The sequence below is a fragment of the Echinops telfairi genome, unplaced genomic scaffold, assembly GCF_000313985.2.
Source record: "Echinops telfairi isolate 266 unplaced genomic scaffold, ASM31398v2 ScPeMD7_7469;HRSCAF=8507_1, whole genome shotgun sequence".
Taxonomy (NCBI): Eukaryota; Metazoa; Chordata; class Mammalia; order Afrosoricida; family Tenrecidae; genus Echinops; species Echinops telfairi.
In genome coordinates, this window is record NW_022111373.1 from 87,754,237 (window position 1) to 87,778,581 (window position 24,345).

The 24,345-nt window shown below is 37.1% G+C and overlaps 1 protein-coding gene across 1 annotated transcript in view; it reads right to left on the reverse strand.

Annotated features, from left to right (window-relative positions):
* RNF180 (ring finger protein 180) overlaps positions 1-24,345 on the reverse strand; it is a 220,717-nt gene that overhangs the window by 45,927 nt on the left and 150,445 nt on the right. Inside the window, exons 6-7 of the mRNA XM_045285236.1 lie at positions 4,525-4,750; positions 2,289-2,414 (exon numbers count right to left, since the gene is read on the reverse strand). Of these exons, the coding sequence (XP_045141171.1) occupies positions 2,289-2,414; positions 4,525-4,750 (352 nt within the window). The remainder of the gene's footprint in view (positions 1-2,288; positions 2,415-4,524; positions 4,751-24,345) is intronic.

Genomic DNA, 24,345 nt, shown 5'->3' on the forward strand with positions numbered 1-24,345 from the left:
TAAAATCTCTCACTGCCATCAAGTTAATTCTGACTCATAGTCACCCTATAGGGTAAGATAGAACTACCCCTGAAGGTTTGTGAGACTGTAACTGTTTATCATGGCAGAAAGCCTCATTTTTCTCCCATGGAGTAGCTGATAGTTTCAAACTGCTAACCTTATGGATCACAGACCAATGAATAACTACTAACCCACCAGATTATGAAAACTTCTTAGACACAATCAAATACCCTGACGGTCACTGGGTCGGTTGGCATAACAGTACACAGAGATGATGCAATGCTCTATATCCTACTTTTGGAATGTGTCTTAAAAGCTCAAGAGCAGTCATCTGAGGTGCAACTATTGGTCTCTCTCTCTGTCTGTAGGAATGACAAATGGACTATGTGAACCTATCTCCATGTCCAAGATTAGAAGAACTATATTACCACTACAAACTGCTATGAAAGGTATAACATTAGGGGGTCTTGGATAGTGGGGGAGCAAAATGTAGAACAAAACTCAAAATCAAAAGAGACTATGCTTACTGGTCGAATAGAGATTTGTGAAACACTGAGACTATATGGCCCTTAGCCACTACTCCTTTGGGTCTGAAATTGAACTCATCGGAGTGGCTCAATTTTCAACCAAACAATAGACAGATCTAAAAGGAGAATAATAGCGAGGTGTGCACACCCTAGAATAGCCTATGATTTGGAACCGAAAGGGCAGCATTAATTGAGGTTCACCTAAGTTTACGCGAAGAAGCACATCAGCTTGTGTGACCCAAAGATTATAAATAATAAAATCCAAATATAATGGAGGGAATGATATTAGAGCTTAAATTGTGAACACTGGTTTGCAAAAGGCTATGGATGACAGTGGAAGCCCAAAATCCATTTGTAGGGTCTACACATGGATTAAACTGCTTTTGAGTCAGTCCCCTCCAATCATAGCTGAGGGATGTGTTATCCTTGTTATCATGCAGAGTGTACTGGAACGGGGATTATGGGCGTTGCAGTTAGGATAAAATTTCTATCATTTTGATCTCTTCCTATTGACCAATTCCAAATTGGTTCTTGTTTTTTTATTTTTTTTTGCTTTCATTTCAATTGAGGTTTTTCTCTGTTTTCCTTTGTATGGTTGCCGGGGTTTTGTTGTTGTTCTTTTCTGGTATATGCCAGAATAGATAATCCTGCATAGATAACTGTATAGAGACAGTAAGTGGATTAATGGCTTCTTAGGGTGATGGCAGCGGAGGCTGGGGATACATAGGGAACTAATAGAAATCAGTACAAGAAAGGAGACAGTGCTCTAAAATCGACTGTTGTGATAATTGTACAACTCTTCTTGATATGATTGAACTATTAAATTGTAGGACGTGAATCATATGCCGATAAAGTTCTTACAGCTCTTATAATATTCAATACTTCAATTGTAATCATGCACATTTATACATATGTTGCCATCATCATTTCCAAAACATTTTCTACTTGAGCCCTTGGTATAAGTTCTTCTTTTTACCCTCTTCCTCCCCCACCCCCCAACCCTTATGAATCCTTGATCAATTATATATTGTTATAATTATTTCATTTCTTATACTGTCCATTGTCTCCCTTCACCCACATTTCTGTTATTCTTCCCCTTTGTGGGTGAGTGGGGGGACTAAAGCATTCACCCAATGACAAATTTTTTAAAAATTGGGAAAGAAAGAGACACGGAAACGGGAAACACCAGGAGAAAACAGGATAAGGGATGCTACATTGAGGAGGCTGCAAAGGATGAATATGAATTGTCTAATATGCACTGAAGATCTCTTTAAACTTTCACCCAATTCAGAATAAAGAGTCTAAAAAAAGAAAGGCACGGGACGTTTTTCATGAACCCTTTGAAGTCCCTTGAAAGGGACCTGAGCACCAGCAGACTGTGTTATTTGTATTGGGTCCAGGAACCAATCCCAACAGGTACCGAGGGAAAACTGTATGAAGAAGAAACGTATAAAGAAACACAGATCCTTGGTTAAAACGGATAATTTTGCACTGACATTTTTAGCTACATAGTAAGCGTATTGACAATAAAGCCAAGTTAGTTTAATTATAAGTTTCTCCCGAATTTGCTATTTTTAAAATAGATTTGTTTTCTTCACATGCACATACTGTAACATTTAACATGGGGATATTTGAAACAATCTTTATATATAGAAATATTTCCCTACTAATATTTCTAAGATAGAAATAAAATAGCTTCAAGAAAACACCTTAGACAAAATCATATGATTTCGTTTTCTTTTTTTGCATTAGTTCTCTTACCTCCAAAAAGATGAAATGCTTTTCTGCAGCTTGGTAGTGGCCATTTTGCAGAGCTGGATTTCTGAAAACTTTGTTTTATTTTTAAATATTCTTTAGTAAAGAATGTTTTTGTAGCATTGTTCAGTTCTAAAATAAAGCAAAATAAAGTTTTATTTTAAAATATTTACTGGTCAAATGGTTTGCTTTGGTAAGAACAAAAATTCAAATCTTTTTAAGACAGGTAGAACAAAAGTTGATTCAACCTGTTTTTAATACTAAATTCACATTTTATTCAAGTTTGATACATGTCCTTATTAAACATACATCTAGGTTCCTGTTTATCTTAAGTTTTGGCAAAATTAAAATACCTTATTCTCCCACCTCCTCCATATTATTATCTTTTTAAAATTCAGTATCCTTATAAAGCTGGCAATGTTTTGAACAGTAAGTCATAAAAATGAATTTCTGTAAATGAACGTCTGAGAATGATATAATCAAAATATTATGTACTGCAGCATATTACCAATGAAAATATGTAAAAAAAATACCCCTAAAATCCAAATAAGTAAATATGGACATTTGTAGATAGTCAGATTGCTCAGATCTAGAATATATCATATGCCTAAATCTAACTGTAATAGAAATCTTTATACAAGTCTTGGAAAACAAAGCATGATCCAAGTATTGCTATTTTATGGACACACTGTTATGAGAGATGCGTGCAACTTAATTACTAACCTGGGAGGTAGCTAGGCTAAAAACAGAGACTCTCAGAAAGATGATGGACTATTTTATTGACTATACAAAGGCATTTAGCTATATGGATCACAGCAAAATATGTTTATCATTGCTAAGAACTGGTAATCCAAACATTAAATTGTCTTTATGTGGAACCTGTACATAGAGCAACAGACCAAACAATGGGATACTACTGTGTCATTTAAAATAGGGAACGGTGTGCTTCAGTTCGTTATCTTTTCACCATACTCAGCGTGCGATCTGTATGCTGAACAAATAACCTAAGAAACTGGACTATATGCAGAAGAATACCGCATAAAGTTTAAATAATGACTCATTAACAACCAGCAATATGCATATCAAACAACTCTGCTTGCTGAAAGCAAGGAGAACTTGAAGCACTTACTAATGCAGATCAAAGCCTTCAGTGTACATTACAAGTCAATGTGAAGAAAACAAAAATCCTCACACCTGGACCAATAGACAACATCATGATAAATAGGGAAAAATGAAGTTGCCATAGATTTCATTTTGCTTGGATTCATAATCAAAGATCATGGAAGCAACAAGCCAGAAATCACAAGCTGTACTGCACTGGACAAATCTGTAAAGGGTAACTATATAAAATATTAAAAATCAAGGAGATTATCTTGAAGACTATTAGTTTGCTAATAGTTTTGTTCCTTTTTAGTTTTTTATATTTTGCATTCACTAATTTATTTTTTAAATTGTCATTTGGGTAAAAGTTTACAGAGCAAATTAGTTTTCCATTCAGCAATTTATGCACACATTGTTTTATTACATTTGAATTTTTAAAACTGTTATATTGACATAATTCACATATCATACAAATGAATGGTTAAAATACATCCAAAAGAACTAGACAATCATAACCACAAACAATTTTGGAACATTTTCTTTATTCTTGCATACAATATATTCCTTAGTTTTTATCTCCAATTTATATGCATTGATTTTTAATCTCACAGTTTCATCCTCTGTGAGGCTGTTGTAAAATATGCTGTCTCATTGTCACTAACTCGATACTGACTCAAAGAGACCTTATAGGATAGAAGAGAATCGGCCCTGTGGGTTTGAGAGACCGTACTCTTTGCTTTAATTTTACTTTCATCTTTTTGCTCATGAAGAAAGACAGAATAGTACTTAGAGTTATTATGTTGAGAAGAATAGGTATCTGGATAAAAATTAAAAATGTGAACAAATATGAATTAACATACAAGACACACCAAGTCAATTCATGGGAAGGAAAATATTACAATCCCTGATACTAGATATTTAAATGTCAAGATGGTTCAGTTAAAATATATGACAAACAATCCACACATCATGTTTTGTAATCTGATGAACATGAGCTTGTATATATGAACTGTAGACTAACAAATTATGCTTTATGTGACCTCCAATAACTTTTTAATAATCATTTATGAGGCATTTAGAAATATAACACTGTAGCCTTCAAAATCACCTGACAATCATGTTAGTGAAATAGAACAGTTACCTGTCTGGAAAAAGACTCTAGAAATAATTGTCCGACACAAAGGGCAGGGAGTGCTTGCAGGATTGTCTTTGGCGAGAGTCCGTAAGCAGGGCTCACAGAAGATGTGGTGGCAAGGGTAACACATATAGGGATTGAAATAAACATCCAGACACACCGCACAGATGTAACTTTCTTTTTCGTCTGTATATTCATTGTCATCATTTGTCCTCATCTCATTATTCAAAGTCTGAAAAAGCAAAAGCACAATTTCTTAATTCAATATGAGATTGGTTTTCTTGGAAAAGAATTGTTGACTCCACATTTTCTTAAACTGAATGAAGATATTTATGATAATCACATAAGTTCCTGTAAAATAGTCAAAAGGACAGAAATTTATTCCTATAAAGCGAGAAAACGAAACATAAGCTATACATTTTTTCTTTTTGGTCCTTGAAATGCTAAAATAAATTTAAACACATTAAGTATATAAGAGTTTCTACCCAATGCTGTTTAAGTGCCTGTGGGTGACTGCTCTTAGGATTACAGATGCTCTTCCATCCTACCCAACCGCAGCAAACAAAACAGCCATGCAAGAAGCAAACTGGGAACATGTAGTACTCATATTTCATCCTGGGAAGTACATAGGCCTCTTTTGTTTGTCGTTTTACACTTTCTGAGACTTCAAAGTTGAGAAACAGGCAAAACTGAAATATATCTCTGGAGGTGAATGTGGGAGAGAAACTTACAGTAATCCTGGATTAGTCTCTGAGCTCGAGAAAAATGGCCACCCAACCTGCCACCCCTAACAACAAAGAATAGCATAATTAAAAAGAGGCTATTGAGAAAGAGGAGCTCAGAATTTAGACTCAAAAGGTCAGGCAATATAATTCCTAAACTCAGCGTCCTCCTCTGCGAGGTTGTAGTAAAGATGAAATGTAATCCAGGAAAAGTCCAGGCGCACAGTAAGGACAGAATAGCTGTCATCAGCAGTCCCCCTCTCTTCTTCCTCACACACTCTCCTCTTAGGTACCTCTCCACCCCTTCCCCCTTCCTTTGGCCTTTCTTTCTTTCCTCCTGCTCTCCCTCCACCTCCGTCCTCCTCCAGGAGCCCTGTAGTTTTTGCTAAAATCTTGAGATTTCAGACCTAACAACAGCAGCGGTGAGGATAGTGCAGGGCTGGTGGCATTCTGTTTGTTGTACATAAGGTTGCTGTGCACACTGAATGAAAGAGTGGCCAGTCCTGTGCCATCCTCACACTTATTCCTAGGCTTGAGCCCAGTGTTTCAGCCGTCTTTCATAGTTTACCTTAAACGGCAGCTTCTCAAAATGCATTTCCCTGCCTATCCGAAGTTGTCCTCCATGTTGTTCAGTATCACTGTTTCTTGCTTGTTTTTTTAACACTCTTATTATAATTTGATTTTATACACCTGTTTTTCCTAGCTCCCTCAGTACGTGTTACAGACTGTGTTTTACTCCTTAAATATTTACTGAATGAACATATTTATTAAGAAATAATTTGTTCTAAAGGTCTTGCTACCACTCCATAGATCCTCTGTTTGTAGGCCCACATCCTCATAATGCTCACCTGTTCAGACTGTGTACTACTGTATTGATTTGTATCCTACTGTGGGTATCTACCTTAAGTATCCTTATGCATATTCCTACCCAGACATTAAGAACAATGAAAGTACATGAACTCTACATAGCTTAACATATAAGAACAAAAAAATTCAGTTGTTTGTCAAATCTATTTAGACTTGTATGCATTAGGTTGCTAACTGCAAGGTCAGAAGGTCAAAACCACCAGCTGTTCTGAGGTAGAAAGATAGTGCTTTCTACTCCTCCTGTAAAGAGCTGCAGTCTTGGAAACTCATAGAAGCAGTTCTACCCTGTCCTACTGGGTCACTATGAGATGACATTGACTCTATGGCAGTGTTTGGTTTGGGTGGATTTAGACTCAAGCTGACTCCATTTTCCAGAGTAGAACTGTACATTTTACTTTATTTTAGGGTTTTCAATCATTGTGATCACCAGGACTTTTCGTCCATGGTGCATCTGGATGGATTCAAACTACTACACTTCCAGTTCATAATCCAGTCCTTTACTGGTTGCATCACCCATGGACTCCAGCTCAGCCCAGAGAGAGCAAGATAACAGTCCTCACTGGTGGAAAGCTTGTAGCTAGGATTTTAATAATGATCAAAAACCAATCTGCAGGAAAGGCAGCAATATATTTTTATCACATTTATAATGGACTATTCACACCTAAATTTAAAAGAAACCTGGGACTGGAGAGAAAACTGAGAACCATAATAGATAATCACTACTGAACGTGGTGCCCTAGATACAGTCTCTTTAGATTTAGATGCTAACATATCTACTTCCCATCGTGTCAGCTTATTCTGTTCACGTTACACAGCTTGTATTATGCCTTGAGATTTGAACTAATTAATGTAGAAAAAACTCAAAAGAATAAAAGCAACAAAAAAATCAAGAATACCATAATTTGAGAGACTTGTTTTACATATCTAAATTGTAGGCCACATAATTGTATTTGTGTAAACTCTTGTATCCAGTAAGTACATTATGCCTATAGATACAACAAAAATGTTATGTCCTCATTAAAAAAGACTTCAAAGAAATAAAATATTTTCTATTTAACACAACAAAATTTTGAGAATATGCTACAAGCTGGAAGTTTGAAAATAAAAATTGAGGCAGAAACGGTTTATTATCTGAGGTAACTGAATCAGCCCACCAAACATAAATGCCTTTAAAGTCCTCTAGGGTCACTATGCTTTAAGATATTAAAAAGGCTCAAGAGTTTTCATTAGTCCAGAGAACCGAACACATTTACTAATAAAAACTATTTCATAAAGAGGACAACACATTATCTAAAGGACAGAACTCCAGTGCAGTTTTCTAAAAATCAAAGACATGTGGAGTTACATAATTATAAAGTAAATTTACTATGGATTAGATTAGATTAGATTAGATTAAAAAATTCACTTCAATATGTTAAATGAACATACAGTGAACTGATGTAAAATGCATTTATCAATGAATCAATATAAGTATGGACATGTTTTTAATGAATGTACCCATGAACTCATTCTTAATTTCTTATTATCGCAATTACCAATGCTAGAGAACTCTCATAAATACTCAACAGAAATGTGAGAGAAGGTCAGCAGAGATTACTTCTTAATAAATTTCTGAAATGAGGTACCAATGTACTGCTATAGGGTGAATTCTGACCCTATAGGGATCCTATAGAATAGAGCATAACTACTACTTTGGGTATCTGGGGCTGTAAATCTTTACAATAAATAATAACCTTGTTTTCCTCCTGTAGAGCAGCTGGCAGATTTGGACTGTTGACTTTGTGGTTAGCAGTCCAACACAGAAAGAACCCATAGGTTGTCATGGCTCCTTCTGAACTGGCAAGACATTACTAAATGATGAACATAAATGCAAAAAATCTGTAACAAAATCTTGGCCAATAGAATAAAGTATATATATAAAAAATAATCCATCATGACCAAGTGGGATTCATACAGGGAAGCAAGGATGGTTCAACATCCAAAATGCCATCAACATTATCCATCAAGGTGACAAGAAAAAGGACTAGAACCACATGATAATATCAATAGATGCAGAAAAAGCATTGACAATATTCAAAACCCATTCCTAATAATGATATTCAAGAAGATAGGATTAGAAGGACACTTCCTCAATATTATCAATGCTATATATGAAAAACCAAGAGCAGCATTACAATCAATGGAGAAAAAATGAAAACATTCCCACTGAAAAGGGGGCCTGACAAGGATGCCCTTGTCTCCACTACTATTCACAAAGATGCCCTTGTCCCTACTATGATTCAACATTGTCCTGGTGGTCATAGCTAATAATATAGGCAATGGAAGGATATGAAAGGTATAAGTCTGGGGAAAGAAAAAGTGAAATTATCGTTATTTGCAGATAAAATTATTTTATCTATAGCAAACCGCAAAGGCACCATAATAGGATTACTGAAAATTATAGAGGAATATGGTAGAGTGGCAGGCTATAAAATCAACAAGCTATACACCACTGTAGGGATTACAGAAAAAAAGATCAAGAAACCCTTCACAATAAACAAGCATAAACTGAACTATCTAGGGATACCTAACCCCCAAAACACCAAAAGATCTGTATGAGAAAAACTATAGAACATTATAAAAGAAACCAAAAGGGACATCACAAATAGAAGAATATGCCATACTCTTGGATCAGAAGACTTAATATTATGAAGATTTCAATTCTGCCTAAGACACTATATAAGTTTAGTGCAATCCCGATATAAATTCCAGCATCATTTGTCAAAGAAATGGAAAAATTATAAACTTCATATGGAAAGGGAAGAAGCCCAGAATTGGCAAGGAACACCCCAAGAGGAAGAAGAAAGTGAGTAGGCTTGTACTTCCTCACTTTAAAATTTATTATAGAGCCACAGTTATCAAGACAGCATGATACTGGTATAATGACAGATACTCAAATCAATGGATAAGAACGGAAATTAAAATAGCAACATACAGACAACTGATCTTGGACAAAGGCCCCCAAAACATCAAATGGGAAGCAGATGCCCTGTATAACAAATGGTGCTGGAAAAACTGGATATCAGCCTGCAGAAGAATGAAACAAGACCCTTACCTCACTCCATACAGAAGAACAAATATTCAAGGTGGATCACAGAGTTCAAGGTAAAACCCAAAACTATCGGGGTCATCAACGAAAAAATTGGGACAAAGCTAAGAACCTTAAAGCAGAGAATAAATGGCCTATCAGACATAAGGAAGGATTACCCACCCAGAGGAAGATAAAATAGATGAGTGGGACCTACTAAAAATAAAACTCTTGTGTTCATTGAAATATTTCATCAAAAGAGCAATAAGAAAGCCCACAGATTGGAAAAGATATTTAGTAATGACAGATCAGACAAAGGGCTTATACTTAAAATCTACAGAATACAACAAGAGAAAAATGAATAGCCCATTGAGGAGGTGGGCAAAAGACTTGAAAAGAAGATTCACAAAGGAGGAAACCCAAATGGCCAGTAAACATGAGAAAATGTTCCTCATCATTAGCCATCTGCAAATCAAAACATCTATGAGATACCACCTAACACCCACAAAGATAGCTCAATTCAAAAAAATAAGGCAGCAACAAATGTTGAAGGGAGTATGGTGAGATAGGAATGCTCAATCACTGCTCATGGTCTTGTAGATATGTACAGCCACTGTGGAAAGTGATTTGGCACTACCTAAAACAGATGTAAATTGAGCAACCATATAACCAAGCAATTCTACTACTGGGTATATACTCAGAATAAGAAACAGATAACTTCTCTCCAATGTTCATCGCTGCACAGTTTACAAACGCAAAAAATTGGAAACAGCCTAAATTTCCATCAATAGACAAATGGATTAAAAAAATTCTGGTATATACACACAAATCCCTAAAAAACAGTGATGAAACTATGAAACACCTCATCTCATGGAAAGAGTTGGAGGATATTAAGCTGAGCAAACTTAACCAAGCAAAAAAGGTCAAGTCCAACATGAGTGCACTGAGGTAAGTTCAAACAGCAGAACAGGAATAAGGGAAAAAGCGCACAACACACAATTCCCAGGCTGAGGATCAGATATTCTGGCATGAGCCAGATCAAACAAACCCAATGATTGATACATCATCAAAAACAGAGGCAGATAGCACCTGTGCTGAAGGGATTCTCTCCCCATATGCCTTTACGGACCATAGAAGGATGAGGGAAGAAAAACAATGGCAATGGGGGTAGGAAAACTAACCAACCCCAGGGGATGGTATTGTTTATATCTCCACAGGACAGGGAGAGCAAGAGTAGACCTCATTCCAGTGTGCCAGTCCTTGAAAGCAATGTTCCTGCTCAGAGAAGCTCTTTCCTAGAGATGACTGCAGGGCCGGCCTCAGCCTGTGAAGTGACCGTCCTCTCCCTACTAGATGACAGCGCTGCAGAGGACAGCCCTGAAGATACAGCTCAGGGAGAGCAGCTGGTTGGACTTGTCCACCTGGGAACAAATCAAGAGGGGAGTGCAACAGACTAGTGACAGGAGAAAAGCCACTGAAGTGCCTGAAGAATCCCGATTGTAGACTTCTGACTTGGGAGGCAGCACTTGACACTCCATCTGAACTATTTGGGGATTACTCACAAGGGGGTCACAGTGAAAGTCTAAAGGTGTAACTTGGGTTGTGGGGTGGGCACTCGATTGCTCCATCCCTGACTGCAGGAACAGCAATGGGGACTTTCAAGATGCTTGCATTGTGGACATAAACACTGAAGACTAAAAGGGTATGTGTACTGTTAGGTAAGCAGGACCCAGGACATGTAACACTAAAAGCCATGGGGACTAGACTGATGGTCTATAACATATCCTGCTCTATACTTAACAGAGAAATAGTCACTGGCTCTAAGTAAGGATCCCTGTCAGACTTGTAGCTATCTGGATGTTTTTGGAGTTTTTGGGAGGTGGTGGTGGTGCGTATCTACACAAGCCAGGCAGCATAGGCAATTTTACGAAGACAGCATCTGGGCCGAGCGTTCCTGTGGAGCATTGGAGGGGAGGAGGTGCGGGGGAGGTGGGTGGTGAGCTAATAATGAAGGTTACAGGGGAATATTAAGGGTTCTCAAATGGATGGCGAGGAGGGTGTAACTTTTCTGGTCATGTTTGATCAATCAAATTTTATTAGAGAGGAATTACTGAGAAGGGAGCGATGGGTGACAATGATAGTTGAGGAGAAACAACGAGGAAAGAAGAAAAAATATATATAAATATATGTGTATTTGGTTATATATGTATATACTTGCAAATATAACATGGACTTCTACTTAAACTTTACCTCAGTACAAGACAATTTGTTCTAATAAAGTGGCATTGTAGGATACTACCTTCTTGACATGATAGCTGAAGAAAAAAATGGGTATATAAGAAAATGTGGTAAAGAAGGCTGATGGTTGGTGCCCAACTATTAAAAGATATAACACCTGGGATCTCAAAGCAGCCATCTAGCAAGGAAGCAGCAAAGCCCTTAAGGAAGAAGCATGCTAGCCTGTTGTGATTATGAGGCATAGATGTGAAAAGGTATCAGAAGTTCAAAAACAAGCAACCAAATTGGTGTGAAGGGGTGTAGATGTATTAGAGACCCAAAACCCATTTGTAAGATAATTCGACAGTCCGTTTCAGAAGAGCCACATAGAAGGGCTGATAAATCCAGGGTGCAGTGATGAACCACAGAAGTATCCCCTAGTTCTTTAATATTTCCTCTCCTTACCATTATGGTTTTTGTTTTACCTCATTAATCATGTCAGATTTGCACAGGTTCATCTTTATGTTTAAGATCATTTGACACATGATAGCCAAGATAGATAACCCTTCAGAAACAGTAACTGGAGTAAAGGTTCCCTGATGGTACGGGAAGAGGTGGGGAAAGGAGGCAACAGGGAGCGGATAGCATTGATGAGTGTATAACCCTACTTGATGGGATCAAACAATAGAATTGTATATGAATGGATATATTGTATGCTAATCTCGTATCTGCCACTTTCCCACATCTCTCCATTGTTTCCAACAATATTTTTACCAAGTCTTTGGAATTTACTATGTATAACATGGTATCATCTCCAGAGTTGTTGTAGTTGTTAGATGCCATGGAGTTAGTCACCCTATGCACAACAGAATGAAACATTGCCTAGACCGGCACCATCCTCCCAGTTGTTCCTGTGCTTGAGCCCATTGCTACAGCTACTGTGTCAATCCAGCTCCTTAAAGGCCTTCCTCTTTTTCACTGCCCCTCTACTTTACCAAGAATGATGTCCTACTCCAGGGATTGGTTTCTCCTGACAACATGTCCAAAGCATGTAAGATGAAGTCTTACCCTCATTGCCTTTAAGGGGCACTCTTGCCGTATATCTTCTTTTTTTTTTCTCTGCCGTACATCTTCCAAGACAGATCTGTTTGTCCTTCTCGCAGTCCATGGTACTTTCTGTATTCTTCTCTATCACCACAATGAAAGGTATTGATTCTTCTCCAGAAAGGTGTTGATTCTTCTCCAGTCTTCCTTATTCAGTTGCCTCATGCATATGAGACAACACCATGGTTTGGTTCAGGCATATCTTAGTCCTCAGAGTAACATCTTTGCTTTTCAATACTCTGAAGAGGTCTTGTGTAGATTTACTCAATGTAATGCATCATTGGATCTCTTGATTGCTACTTCCATAAGCATTGATTATGGACCCAAGCAATAAAAAAATCTTTGATAACTTCAATTATTTCTCCACTTATCATGATGTTACCTACTGGTCCAATTGTGAGGGTTTCAGTCTTCTTTATATTTAGTAGTCCACACTGAAGGCTACCATCCTCGATCTTCATCAGCAAGTGTCGCAAGTCCTGCTCACTTTCAGCAAGCAAGGTTGTGCCATCTGCATATCGCAGGTTGTTAATAAGCCTTCCTCCGATCCTGATGCCACCTTCTTCTTCATATCTAGCTTCTCTGATGATTTGCTTACCATACAGATTCAATAAGTAGGTTAGAGGATACAAACTTGTCATACATCATACATCCTTCCTGATTATTTTATTAATTGTTTTATTAGGGGCTCATAAAACTCTTATCACAATCCATACACACATCAATTGGGAAAAGCACATCTGCACATTCATTGCCCTCATCATTCTCAAAACATTTGCTCTCCACTTAAGTCCCTGACATCAGGCCCTCATTTTTCCCCTCCTTCCCCGCTCTCCCCTCCCTAATGAGCCCTTGATAATCTATAAATTATTATTTTGTCATATCTTGCCCTGTCCGACATCTTGTTCCATTTGCACAGCTGCCTCTTGGTCCAAGTACAAATTCCACTTAAGTACAATAAAATGTTCTGGAATTTATATTCTTCTCAAGGTTATCCATAGTTTGTTATGATCTATATAGTTGAATGCTTTGGCACCGTCAATAAAACACAAGTAAATTTCCTTCTGGTATTCTTTGCTTTCAGCCAAGGTCCATCTGACATGAACAAAAAAATTCCTTGTTTCAACTTCTCTTCTGAATCTGGCCTGAACCTCTGTGGCAGTTCCCTGTAAATGTATTGCTGAAACTGTTGTTAAATGATCTTCAGCAAAATTTAATTGCATGTGATATCAATGATAACTGATCTATAATTTGTGACACTATACTGAAGAGTATACATAACTGAAAACCCTGTCGAAATAGTCAGACAGACACATACACAAGCATCTATCTTTTCAGTACATGGGTGGGAAGCATCCATTAAAACTGAAGATTCTCACAATTGCTAAAATATGGAATGTTTTCTTGTGAGTTGAATACTTTTATTTCACTCATGGGTATAGCTTTCTTCTTCAAACCATTAGCACTGTATTACCAGACTCTGTTTTGCCTCTCCTGAGACATGATTCAGGTTATATTCTTAGTCACCTGATTTAAGGAGCAGTTGCCAATGTGTCACCTAGGGATAAATGTCACAGTCAGCTGCTCTTTAATATAGGATCTGGTAGAGCAGAGAGAAGCAAGCTATTTAAAAGGTAATCTAGTGCAGGCCATCCCTGGGGTATAAAAGAGATCCATTCCTAACTTTGTCTTTAAGAATTTTGTAGGTTAAATTTGAACAGGTACATCTGGTACTTATTTAGCCTACTTTAATGCAGGTCTTTGAATCAGGAGCTTATAAGAATCACCTGGAGATCTTGTTAAGCTGTAGGTTTTGATTTAATAGACTGGGATAGAAATACAAATGTTCAGCTAGCGGTCAAAAGGCATGAAACAGTTCGATGCCCCACTTCAGTGCAAAATAAAACAAACAAGGCTGCAGGTTTTTCCATGATACAAAAGCTGCATGTGCAGCAAGTGACTGTGACTGTGGCTGACTGTGCAGGGCTAATGGAAGCAGTGGTTTGTTCAATCATTTCAAAGCGAGGGTCAATTCATGTGACAGTAAGGGACCAGTAGGGGTTGTCAGTAAGTAGGTTGGTAACCCAGGGACTGCCTGCAATTAATTATCACAGTGTTCACACCAGTGCTCTGGCTCTAAATGATAGCATGTGTCATAATACCCAGTGTTCTTGTTAAAACATTTATTCTTGAGTCTACTTGCTAGAGTTTTTGATTCTGTAGGTCAGAGGTGGAACCTGAGAATTATACTTTTAACCAGTTCCTAGGTTATACTCGTGCATCATTTTGGAAGTGGTTAGAGGTTCAAGAGGAAAGTTACTTCAAGACTCTCGTGATAATTGCTTTGAATTCTATATTTTTTCTTAGAAATCAATTTCTGAATAAAACGCAAATGAAACAGTTTTCTTTCTTCCAGACATTCCTTAATAGGTGTTTCCCCCAGTAGGGTACTGTGCTTACTCTTTTAAAAATATACTTCTTCCTTTCATTATATTTTCTTTAAAAGTACCAGTTAAAAAGAAACAGAATATCTTATTTTGTTTTCAGGAAAAAGTTATTCCCAAGAAAGCAGTGGATATAGTTTAAAATATATTTAAACATATATTCAATATTTTATATACATACATATATACTATTCAGTATGAAAATCAATACTTATATGAAGACATTGGAAGGGGCTTTTCTATCAACATATAAATTTACATTTCATTGTGCCAAGATTATTATGATCAAGAAATTACTCATAATATATACAAAAGGTATTAAGATTCCCCAGTAGTTTTTCAAATTGTAGAGAGTTTTACAACCAAAATCTAAGGACCAATAACACTAGGAGATAAAATTGAAAGATGATTTGTATAGGCAAATATTAGATATTCCATAGAATTACCTAAGTATTTCATGACATTTTGCTTTGATTGGGTAAATCTGCACAAACTTTCTTTAAAATGTTGAAAAGGAAGGCGGTTATTTTGAGGATTAAGATGTGTCTGACCCAAACCATGATATTTTCAATCACCTCATATGCTAGTGAAAGTGGGCATTGAATAAAGAAGACCGAAAAAGAACCCATGCATTTGAATTGTGGTGCTGGAGAAGAATATGGGAAGTACCATGGACTGCCAAAAGAACAAACAAATTGTTCATGGAAGGAATACAGTCAGAATGCTGCTTATTGGCAAAGATGTTGATACTTCATCTCACACACTTTGGACATCCAGAGAGACCAGTCCCTGAAGAAGGACATCATGCTTGGTATAGTAGAGGGGCAGTGAAATAGAGGAAGGCCCTGAACAAGACAGACTGACACAGTGGCTCCAACAATGGGCTCCAACATAAAAACTATTGTGAGCATGGTTCAAGACTGGGCAGTGTTTTGTTCTGTTGTATATAGGGTTGCTATCAACTGAAACTGACTGAATGGTACCTAAGAAGAAGTGTTTAAGTAGCCCTGGAGATGTTAGAAGGAGCCCTATGTGAACTATCCGGTAAGCTAATCCTAAATTCAAATCCATCAGCAATTCTGAGGGAGAAAGAGGAGACTGTCTTCTCCCATAAAGATTTATTTGAAACCTATAGACGGTTGCTATGAATCACAACTGTCCCAACGGTGGTGCATTTGGTTTGGTGGTACTATGGATTCAGCATTGGGCAGCTATTTGTAAAGTGGCAGTTCAAAGCCAACAGCCACACCTTAGCAAAAACTGCCTGCTTCCAGGCTAATCTCAGAAACCTACCTTGGGTTGCTAGGCATCCATTCAACTCTATGAGAGTGGGTTTGGTGGTGTTGTGGGCTAGGTATTGGACTGCTAACTGTTCACATCAAGGTTGGCCATTGAGCCCATCAGCTGCTACTCAGGAGACAGATAAGGCTGTCTGCTCTGGCAATGATTTACAGCCTCAGAAACCCTATCCGTACAGGGACACTGTGAGTTGGAATAAAATTGACGGCAGTGTGTTGGGTTTGGTTTGGGGTATGCAATGAATTGACAAATTTATCAATAATTTGCTTAATGCTAACAATAAGTGAGCTAATTTAGGGTAAAAATTCAAAGTGGAACTTAAAGATTAAGGTTTCACATGTTTCTTATACATAAAATCTTGAAAAGGATAAAAATATTGATATACTGTAATTTCTAGAAGGGTGGCCAGTGATTAGTGTTTACTTAAAAAACACACACAGATGAACTTAAGAAAGTTCATTAAAATGGAATTAAAACATAATGAAAATTTCTACAAGCTTTTTGAAGCCCCCCTCATAGATATATAAAAGTATCAATCAATAAATAAAGCTGTTTTCTATTTCTATTCAACAACTAATAACTTGATCAAAATGAAAAGCAAGAGCTACTCTGAGACTTGAAGGTGGCTTCACAAAACATCAATAAATGCAATACAATTTTAGTTTTAAGGGTTTTTTAAGCATTAAAATTGCTAAAAAATCAGTAATTAATATGGGGCCACTTCATTAAAACAATAAACTACCCAGAATACCTCATTCTTAAACCATTCTAGACAGTCTGGAATTTACTAGAGTTGAATTATTTTCTTTTTCATCAGTCACATTTAAAAACAGAAATGTAACTCAGGTTTCATGTCAAGTCTAGGAATCTGTGTCAAAATGCATAGCTGTCCTGGTTTGTGGGCTTGTTTCAGAGGTATCTGGGCAAGGGTTCAGAATTAGCATCCCAACATCTACAGGATATGTCAGTAGGTACCCAAAACAAAGAAATGAACCAACTCTCGGCAGCCTTTTGTCAAATTAAAACTGAAACCACAGAGCCTGACATGAACTCTGAGGTTATGTAACCAAAACCTTGAGCGGGAATGTCCCAATATTTATTCCTATAATTTATAACCATACCCGTGGAACAGAAAAAAAACTAAATGAGGACTTGGCATGTTTCTGAAATGTCACCAGTATTGCCTTTGGATTTTCGCCCCCTAATAACCACCATACTGATTGGGATGCATGCAGGTTAACACAATTTAATATTCAATATTACCCAGGCTATCAGGTGGAATCACTGAATTTATTTTTTATGCTCTTGATTCATCCCTAAGGGGCCCTCCTGTACATCTACTAATGAAGCTGTCACCTTTTCAGATGCATATGTCAAATTTAAAACTCAAAAAAGAATAAACTGTCACATTTTCCCTACCATTAGCAGAACTGTATTTATCTTATTAAATGCTCTTGGGACTACAACTCTAGACAAATTACTTGCTTTCTTAATAAATATAAATGTTAAATAAAATAATAATTCTTGTACATTTGAAATGAAATTCAAGATAAATAGAATGACTTAGGACATAGTCCTTACATTCACAGTACACACATTCAGGCTAAAATTTGCAAATTTGTTCAAATTGTTCTGGATGAGAATAGAAGCTCTCCCTTTTTGCCAGCAAAACTGGAAGACTATGTTTCTGACATTATGTAAATGTGGCTCTCATTGGAACAGATAAAATAAAAAAATGACACTGCCCTCTAGCTGATTACAACTCATACAGGACAGAGTAGAACTTCCCCTGTGAGCTTCTGAGGCAATAAACATTTTTTTGAAATCCAAAAGTTTTACGAGCATATAATTCACATATCGTACAATCCAATACTTCAATCAGAACTAAAAAAGTTGTATAATCATTATCACAATCAATTTTAGAACATTTTCTTCATTCTTATACTCATCGTTATTAGCTCCCCACTTCCCGCTAATGTACCCTGGCAAACCTTCAAGGGACCATTAATCCAGTTATTGTCTCTACAGATTTACCGATTTGGGATTTCGTACAAAGAAAAACAAACAAACCATCAAGAATAACAAAGTACATTGACCAATACCTCTAGTATTATGGATTAATGCATTTACATATACACACCACTATGTCTACACCTCTTATCTATTGCTTTGCTTTGCTTTCTTGGTCCTTCCTCTGTTTCCTTTTACCTTCCTCCTGCCCCACCGCCACTTTCCCCTTATTTCCGCCTCTTGGTACCTCCTCTTAGCTAGTTTGCTGTTGCTCTGACACCCCATCCCCACCCCTCGGATCCCTATCTCCTTCTTGTTATTGACTCCAACACCCCAGTTGCTCCCCTGTCCATGGCACAGTCTGCTTACCTCCCCGTTCACCCACCACCCTCACCTCCCAGATGACCACGCACCCCTCTACAGGGGGAAGGACAACAGAAAACATGGGGGAAGGGAGACAGCGGTTGGTGTGAGAGATGAAAATAATAACAATGTACAATCTATCAGGGGATTATGAGGGGGCAGGGGATAGCTGATACCAAAGGCTCAATAGAAAGTAAATGTCTAGAAAAGAATGAAGGCAACATGTGTACAAGCATGCTTGATCCAACTGATGTATGGCTTGTGATTAGAGTTGTATGAGCCCCCAATAAAATGATTTTTAAAAAAAGAACAAAGTAAAAAAGATAAAAACCTCACTCCAAAAGAAAGCAGAAACTATTAAAAACTAGAACAAATTTAAATGGATTATAAGGGAAATCAAATGTTAGGGTGCTGCCCTCCTTGCGAGAGTTCAGTTTCAATGGCTGACAGATCGAACCTCCTAGAGAACTTAACCAGTGTTACCCAGAACTCAAAAGGTAGGGACCCTGAACTCAGACCTTAAACTCTGAGTGCTTCAAGAGTATTTTAAAAAGGTTTTTTTTCCCCTCTTGTTAAGAGACACAAAACTCCCACAGAGAACCCAGACCTCAGTCTAACCATGAGTCTACAGTTCCCCTCCCCAAGTTCGGTGACTCACCGGTGCTGGGACTTACCTCCTCCTGACTTCCCCCGGATTAGAAGCGCCTCCCACCCACTTCTGGCCTCCATTCTTACTGCCTATTTCCACGCTGGGACTTCCAAGCAGAGGGTGGACAGCGTGGTGTGCGCACAATCCAAATACCTCTCCATTATTACCCTTGGGATACTCTCTCCCTTTCACCAGGGAAGCGGTGTGCTGCCAAACCCAGTACCTTTAGTATAAAGACAATTAACACTGATCTGTTGTACTCTCCCTATGAGCCAATAAGTAACTGGTGGATTATTAGATGTACTTTCCACCTATTTCAGCCATGACTACAAGTCCCAGCTCCCCCTTTCACAGTGAGATTGTATCAAGTAAACTAACAAGTTCTCGCACATGTCTTAAAATGCCCTTTTCCAATTTATAAAAAAAAAATCACTGTACTTAAGCAGAAGACTACTTATAGTTAACACCATCACTTAAACCCTACTATTCACCCAACTCTACTATTTTCCTCATCTCCACATAATACGATTTCCAGCTCCAATTTGATCTTCCTCCTCTAACCCAAAGAGCCACTCCCCCGCACACAACCCAGAACCCTGCCCACCATCTACATCTGGACCACGGTGTCACGCCATCAACAGCCAACCACATAACCCCCCAAAAACCAAAATAGATAAAAGCCAACAACTGAAAAATATCCAAATCCAATGAAATAGACAGAAAAAGAAGCCCTTGAACTACCAGAAAGAGAATAAAGTAGAATTATGTTTAAGGACCATACAAGAGATCCAGAGATCAATCTTGAAAACAAAGGAAGAAACTGACATAGGAAAAACCTCATACTCAAAGGAAACATGGAAGCAAAACAATTAGATAGCAGAAATTAAAAACAAAAACATGGTACAAGAACTGAGCAACAGAATGGAAGAAAAGGAAAATCAAACCAGTGAACTTGAAGATAACCACAAAGCCTTCAACAAATGAGAGAAACAATCAAATGAAAAAGCAAAAGAATCAGAAGAAAGCCTGAGGATGATATATGATGCCATGAAGAGAAATAATGTACATCTCACTGGACTACTGGAACAGGAAGAAAGAAACAAGCCTACAGATAAAACAGTAAGGAAATTCATGGAAGAAAATTCACCAGATATCACAAATGAGGAAAGGTAACCATCAATGAAACAAAACTAAAGAGGTTAGACCCACCCCCACCAAACAAAATAAAACATCAAGATTTAAAGTAGTCAAATTATTCAACATCAAGGAAAGGAGGAAAATTTGAGAGCAGCCATAGAGAAAAAAACAGTCCCCTACAGAGGTAAACTGATAATAATAAGCTCAGACTTCTCTGTAGAAAACAAGCAGGAAAGAAGAAACTTTGAAAGTAAAAATTTGCCAACCAAATACAAAGGAGAAATAAAAGTGTTCACAAAAAAGGAACTATTTAGAGAATTCATAAAAATGAAACCAGCATTACAAAAATATTAACCAGATCTCTATGGCCAGAATATCAACAAGTGCAGCACACAAACATGAGACCAAAACTGTGTAAAACCACCCAGAAGTCAGGACACTGAAAACAGTACCCAAAACAATATATATCTAGAGGAGAAATGAAGACATGAACAAACTCCCTCAGACACACCTCAAACTCACAGACAAAAAACAGACTGAAAGTCAAAGGAAGGGGAAAATTTACCAAACTAATGGTAACAACAACAAAAAACAGAAGTAGCAATGTTAATCTCTGACAAAATAGACTTCTAAGTAAACAAGATAATGAGAGATAAGAATGTACATTACATAATGACCAAAACACATAGCCATAATAAACATATATGCACACAACAAGAGGCCCATGAAATACATTAACAAAATCCTCAAATTGATGAAAACAGAAATCACAAGATCACCAACAATAGTAGGACACAGGTCAAATAAGAGATGAAATTAGGAGATTCCTAGAAAGAAATGAGAACACAACATATCAAAATTTAAGACACAAAGCAAAAGCAGTAATCAGAGGTCATTTTATAGCAATTAGTGCACACATAAAAAGGAGGAGAAAATCATTTTCAAAACTTTAACACAACACCTTCAATAATGAGAGCAGAGTCGACAAGATAAACCCTCCAACCACAGAAGAAAAGAAATCATGAAAACTAGAGGAAAATGAGTGAGCTGGAAAAGAGAAAAACGATGGGGAAGAAAAACAAAAAAGAAGTTGGTTCTTTGAAAGGATCAACAAAATCGACAAATTGCTAGAAAACTTAGAGGAATGAAAGAACAGACAAAAATACCTAGAATTAGAGATGAAACAGGTGGCATCACAACAGATGCAAATGAAAAAAAAAAAAGAATTACACAGTATTATGAGACATATTCCAATAAATTTGATAATCTATGCGAGATGAACAAATACCTAGAAATACACCCTCTTCCCAAGTTAGCACAGATGGACATTAAAAACTTGAACAGACCCATAGCAAAAGAAGAAATAGATAAGGTCATGAAAAAATTCCCAACTGGAAAGTCGGGGGAAAAGGGGAGACTGGTCGCCATGATCAGCATATAACACTACCCCGCCCCCAGGGTGACATACAACAGAAACATGGGTGGAGGGAGACAATAGATGGTGTGAGATATGAAAATAATAATTGATAATTTATCAAGGATTTATGAAGGTTGGAGGGTAGAGGAGGGAAGGAAAAAAAGAAGAGCTGATACCAAGGGCTCAAGTAGAACGAAAATGTCTTGAAAAGGATGATGGCAACATATGTACAAGTGTGTTTGATACAATTGATGTATGGGCTGTGATAAGAGCTGTAAGAGCCCGCTTTAAATGATTAAAATAAAAAAGAAACTCCCTACCCAAAAAAGAAAGCTATGGACCAGATGGCTTCACAGGAGAATTCTACCAAGTATTCAAAGAAAAGTTGTCACCAATTCTATACAAACTCTTTCAGAATATAAAAAGGGAAAAACTCCCAAACTCATTCTATGAAGCCAACATAAGCCTGATATCAAAACCAGGAAAAGAGCCCACAAAGAAAGAAAACTATAGACTAATATCCCTCATGAACACAGCTGCAAAAATTCTCAACAAAATCCTGGCCAGTAGAATCCAACAATATATTTAAAAAGTTAATCCATCATGACTAAGTATGATTCATACCAGGGATGCAAGGATGGTTCAAATTTGAAAAACAACTGATGTAATCCATCACATAAACAAGATAGAGGATAGTCACACATGTTCATATTAATTGATGCATATCCAATGTCCATTCTTAGTGAAAGCACTCAATATGATAGGAATAGAAGGGAAATTCCTCAACACAATAAAGGCCATACATGAAAAACTACCAGCTAAAGTCATAGTCAACAGTGAAATGGTGGAAATATTCCCGCTGAAAACAAAAACCCAACAAGGATGTCTATTGGCACTCTTTTTCAACATTGTGCTGCAAATTCCAGCCAGAGCCATAAGACAACATTAAGAAATTAAGGGAGTACAATTGGACAATGTAGACGTGAAATTCTATTTGTAAACTATATGACTTTGTATAGAGAGAACCCCAAAGTCTCCACAATAGGATTGTTGGGAACAACTAAGGCATTTAGTAAAATAGAAGGAAACAAGTTTAACAAGCAGAAATCAATCGATTTCTATATAGTATTGATAAGAGGTCTGAAAAAGACATCAAGAAAACAATACCATCACAGTAGCCACACAAAAGTGGCAATACCTAAGAATAAACACCAAAGAAACAAAAGATCTGCCCAAACAAAGCTAGAAAACATTAATACACCAAAATAGACCTACATAAATGCAAAGATATCCTGTGTTCATGGATAAGAAGACTCAATATTGTGAAAATCTACAAATTCAATGCAATCCTGATCTAAATCCCAACATCATTCTTTAAAGAAATGGAAAAACGAATTACCAACTCCATATGGAGTTGGAATAAGCCCAAGATAAACAAGATAAACATAGAACTTCTCAAAAAGAAAAACAAAGTAGGTGGCCTTACACTACCTGACAACAAAATTTACTTTACAGCCTTAGTTGTCAAAACAGCCTGGTACTGATATAATGATACGTAGACATATGATACATAGATCAATGGATCAGGACAGAAAACCCAGTAAATAAAGCATCTGCTTGCAGATAACTGCTGATTTTTGACAAAGGCCTAATTAATATTAAATGAAAAGGAGATGCTCTTTTCAATAAATTGTGCTATAAAAACTGGATATACATTTGAAGAAGAATTAAACAGGACTCATACCTCACCCCCCTGACAAAAATGAACTCAAGATATATCAGAGACCGAAATGGAAAACCCAAAACTATCAGGGTCATCAATGAGATAACTAGGACAATTCTAAGACCCCAGTGCAGGACACAAAGGGGCTACCAGACATAACATAAAAAGCACACCCAGTGGAAGACAAAATTGATGACTGGGACCTATTAAAATTAAAACACTTGTGCACATTAAAAGATTTCATCAAAAGAGTAAAATGAGAGCCATCAGACTGATAAAATATATTTGGCAAAAACAAAGGACTAATTACTAAACTACAGAAATCTGCGTGCTCACAAAAAGAAAAAAAACAACCAAATAACCCTCTTAAAAGATGGGCAAAGGACCTCATTAGACAATTTACAAAGGATGGCACCCAAATGGCTAACAAGCACATGGGGGAAATGATCTTGTTCACTAACCATTTGGGAAATGCAAATCAAAACAATGATGAGATGCCATCTAATACCTACAACCATAGTCCAATTAAAAACAAAACAAAACAGAGAACAACAAATGCTGGAGAGGTTGTGGAGATATTGGAATTCTTTCACACTGCTGGTGAGCTTGAAAATATGTACAATCACTGTGGAAAGATTTATAGCAATTTCTTAAATAGCTGGCAATATAAATACCATATAATACAGCAATATCATGGCTGGACATATACCCCAAAGAAATAAGACAGATCATAAACAGAATAAGCTCTCCCATGTTAATTGCAGCACAGTTCACAAAAGCAAGAAGTTGGAGACAGTCCAAATCCCTA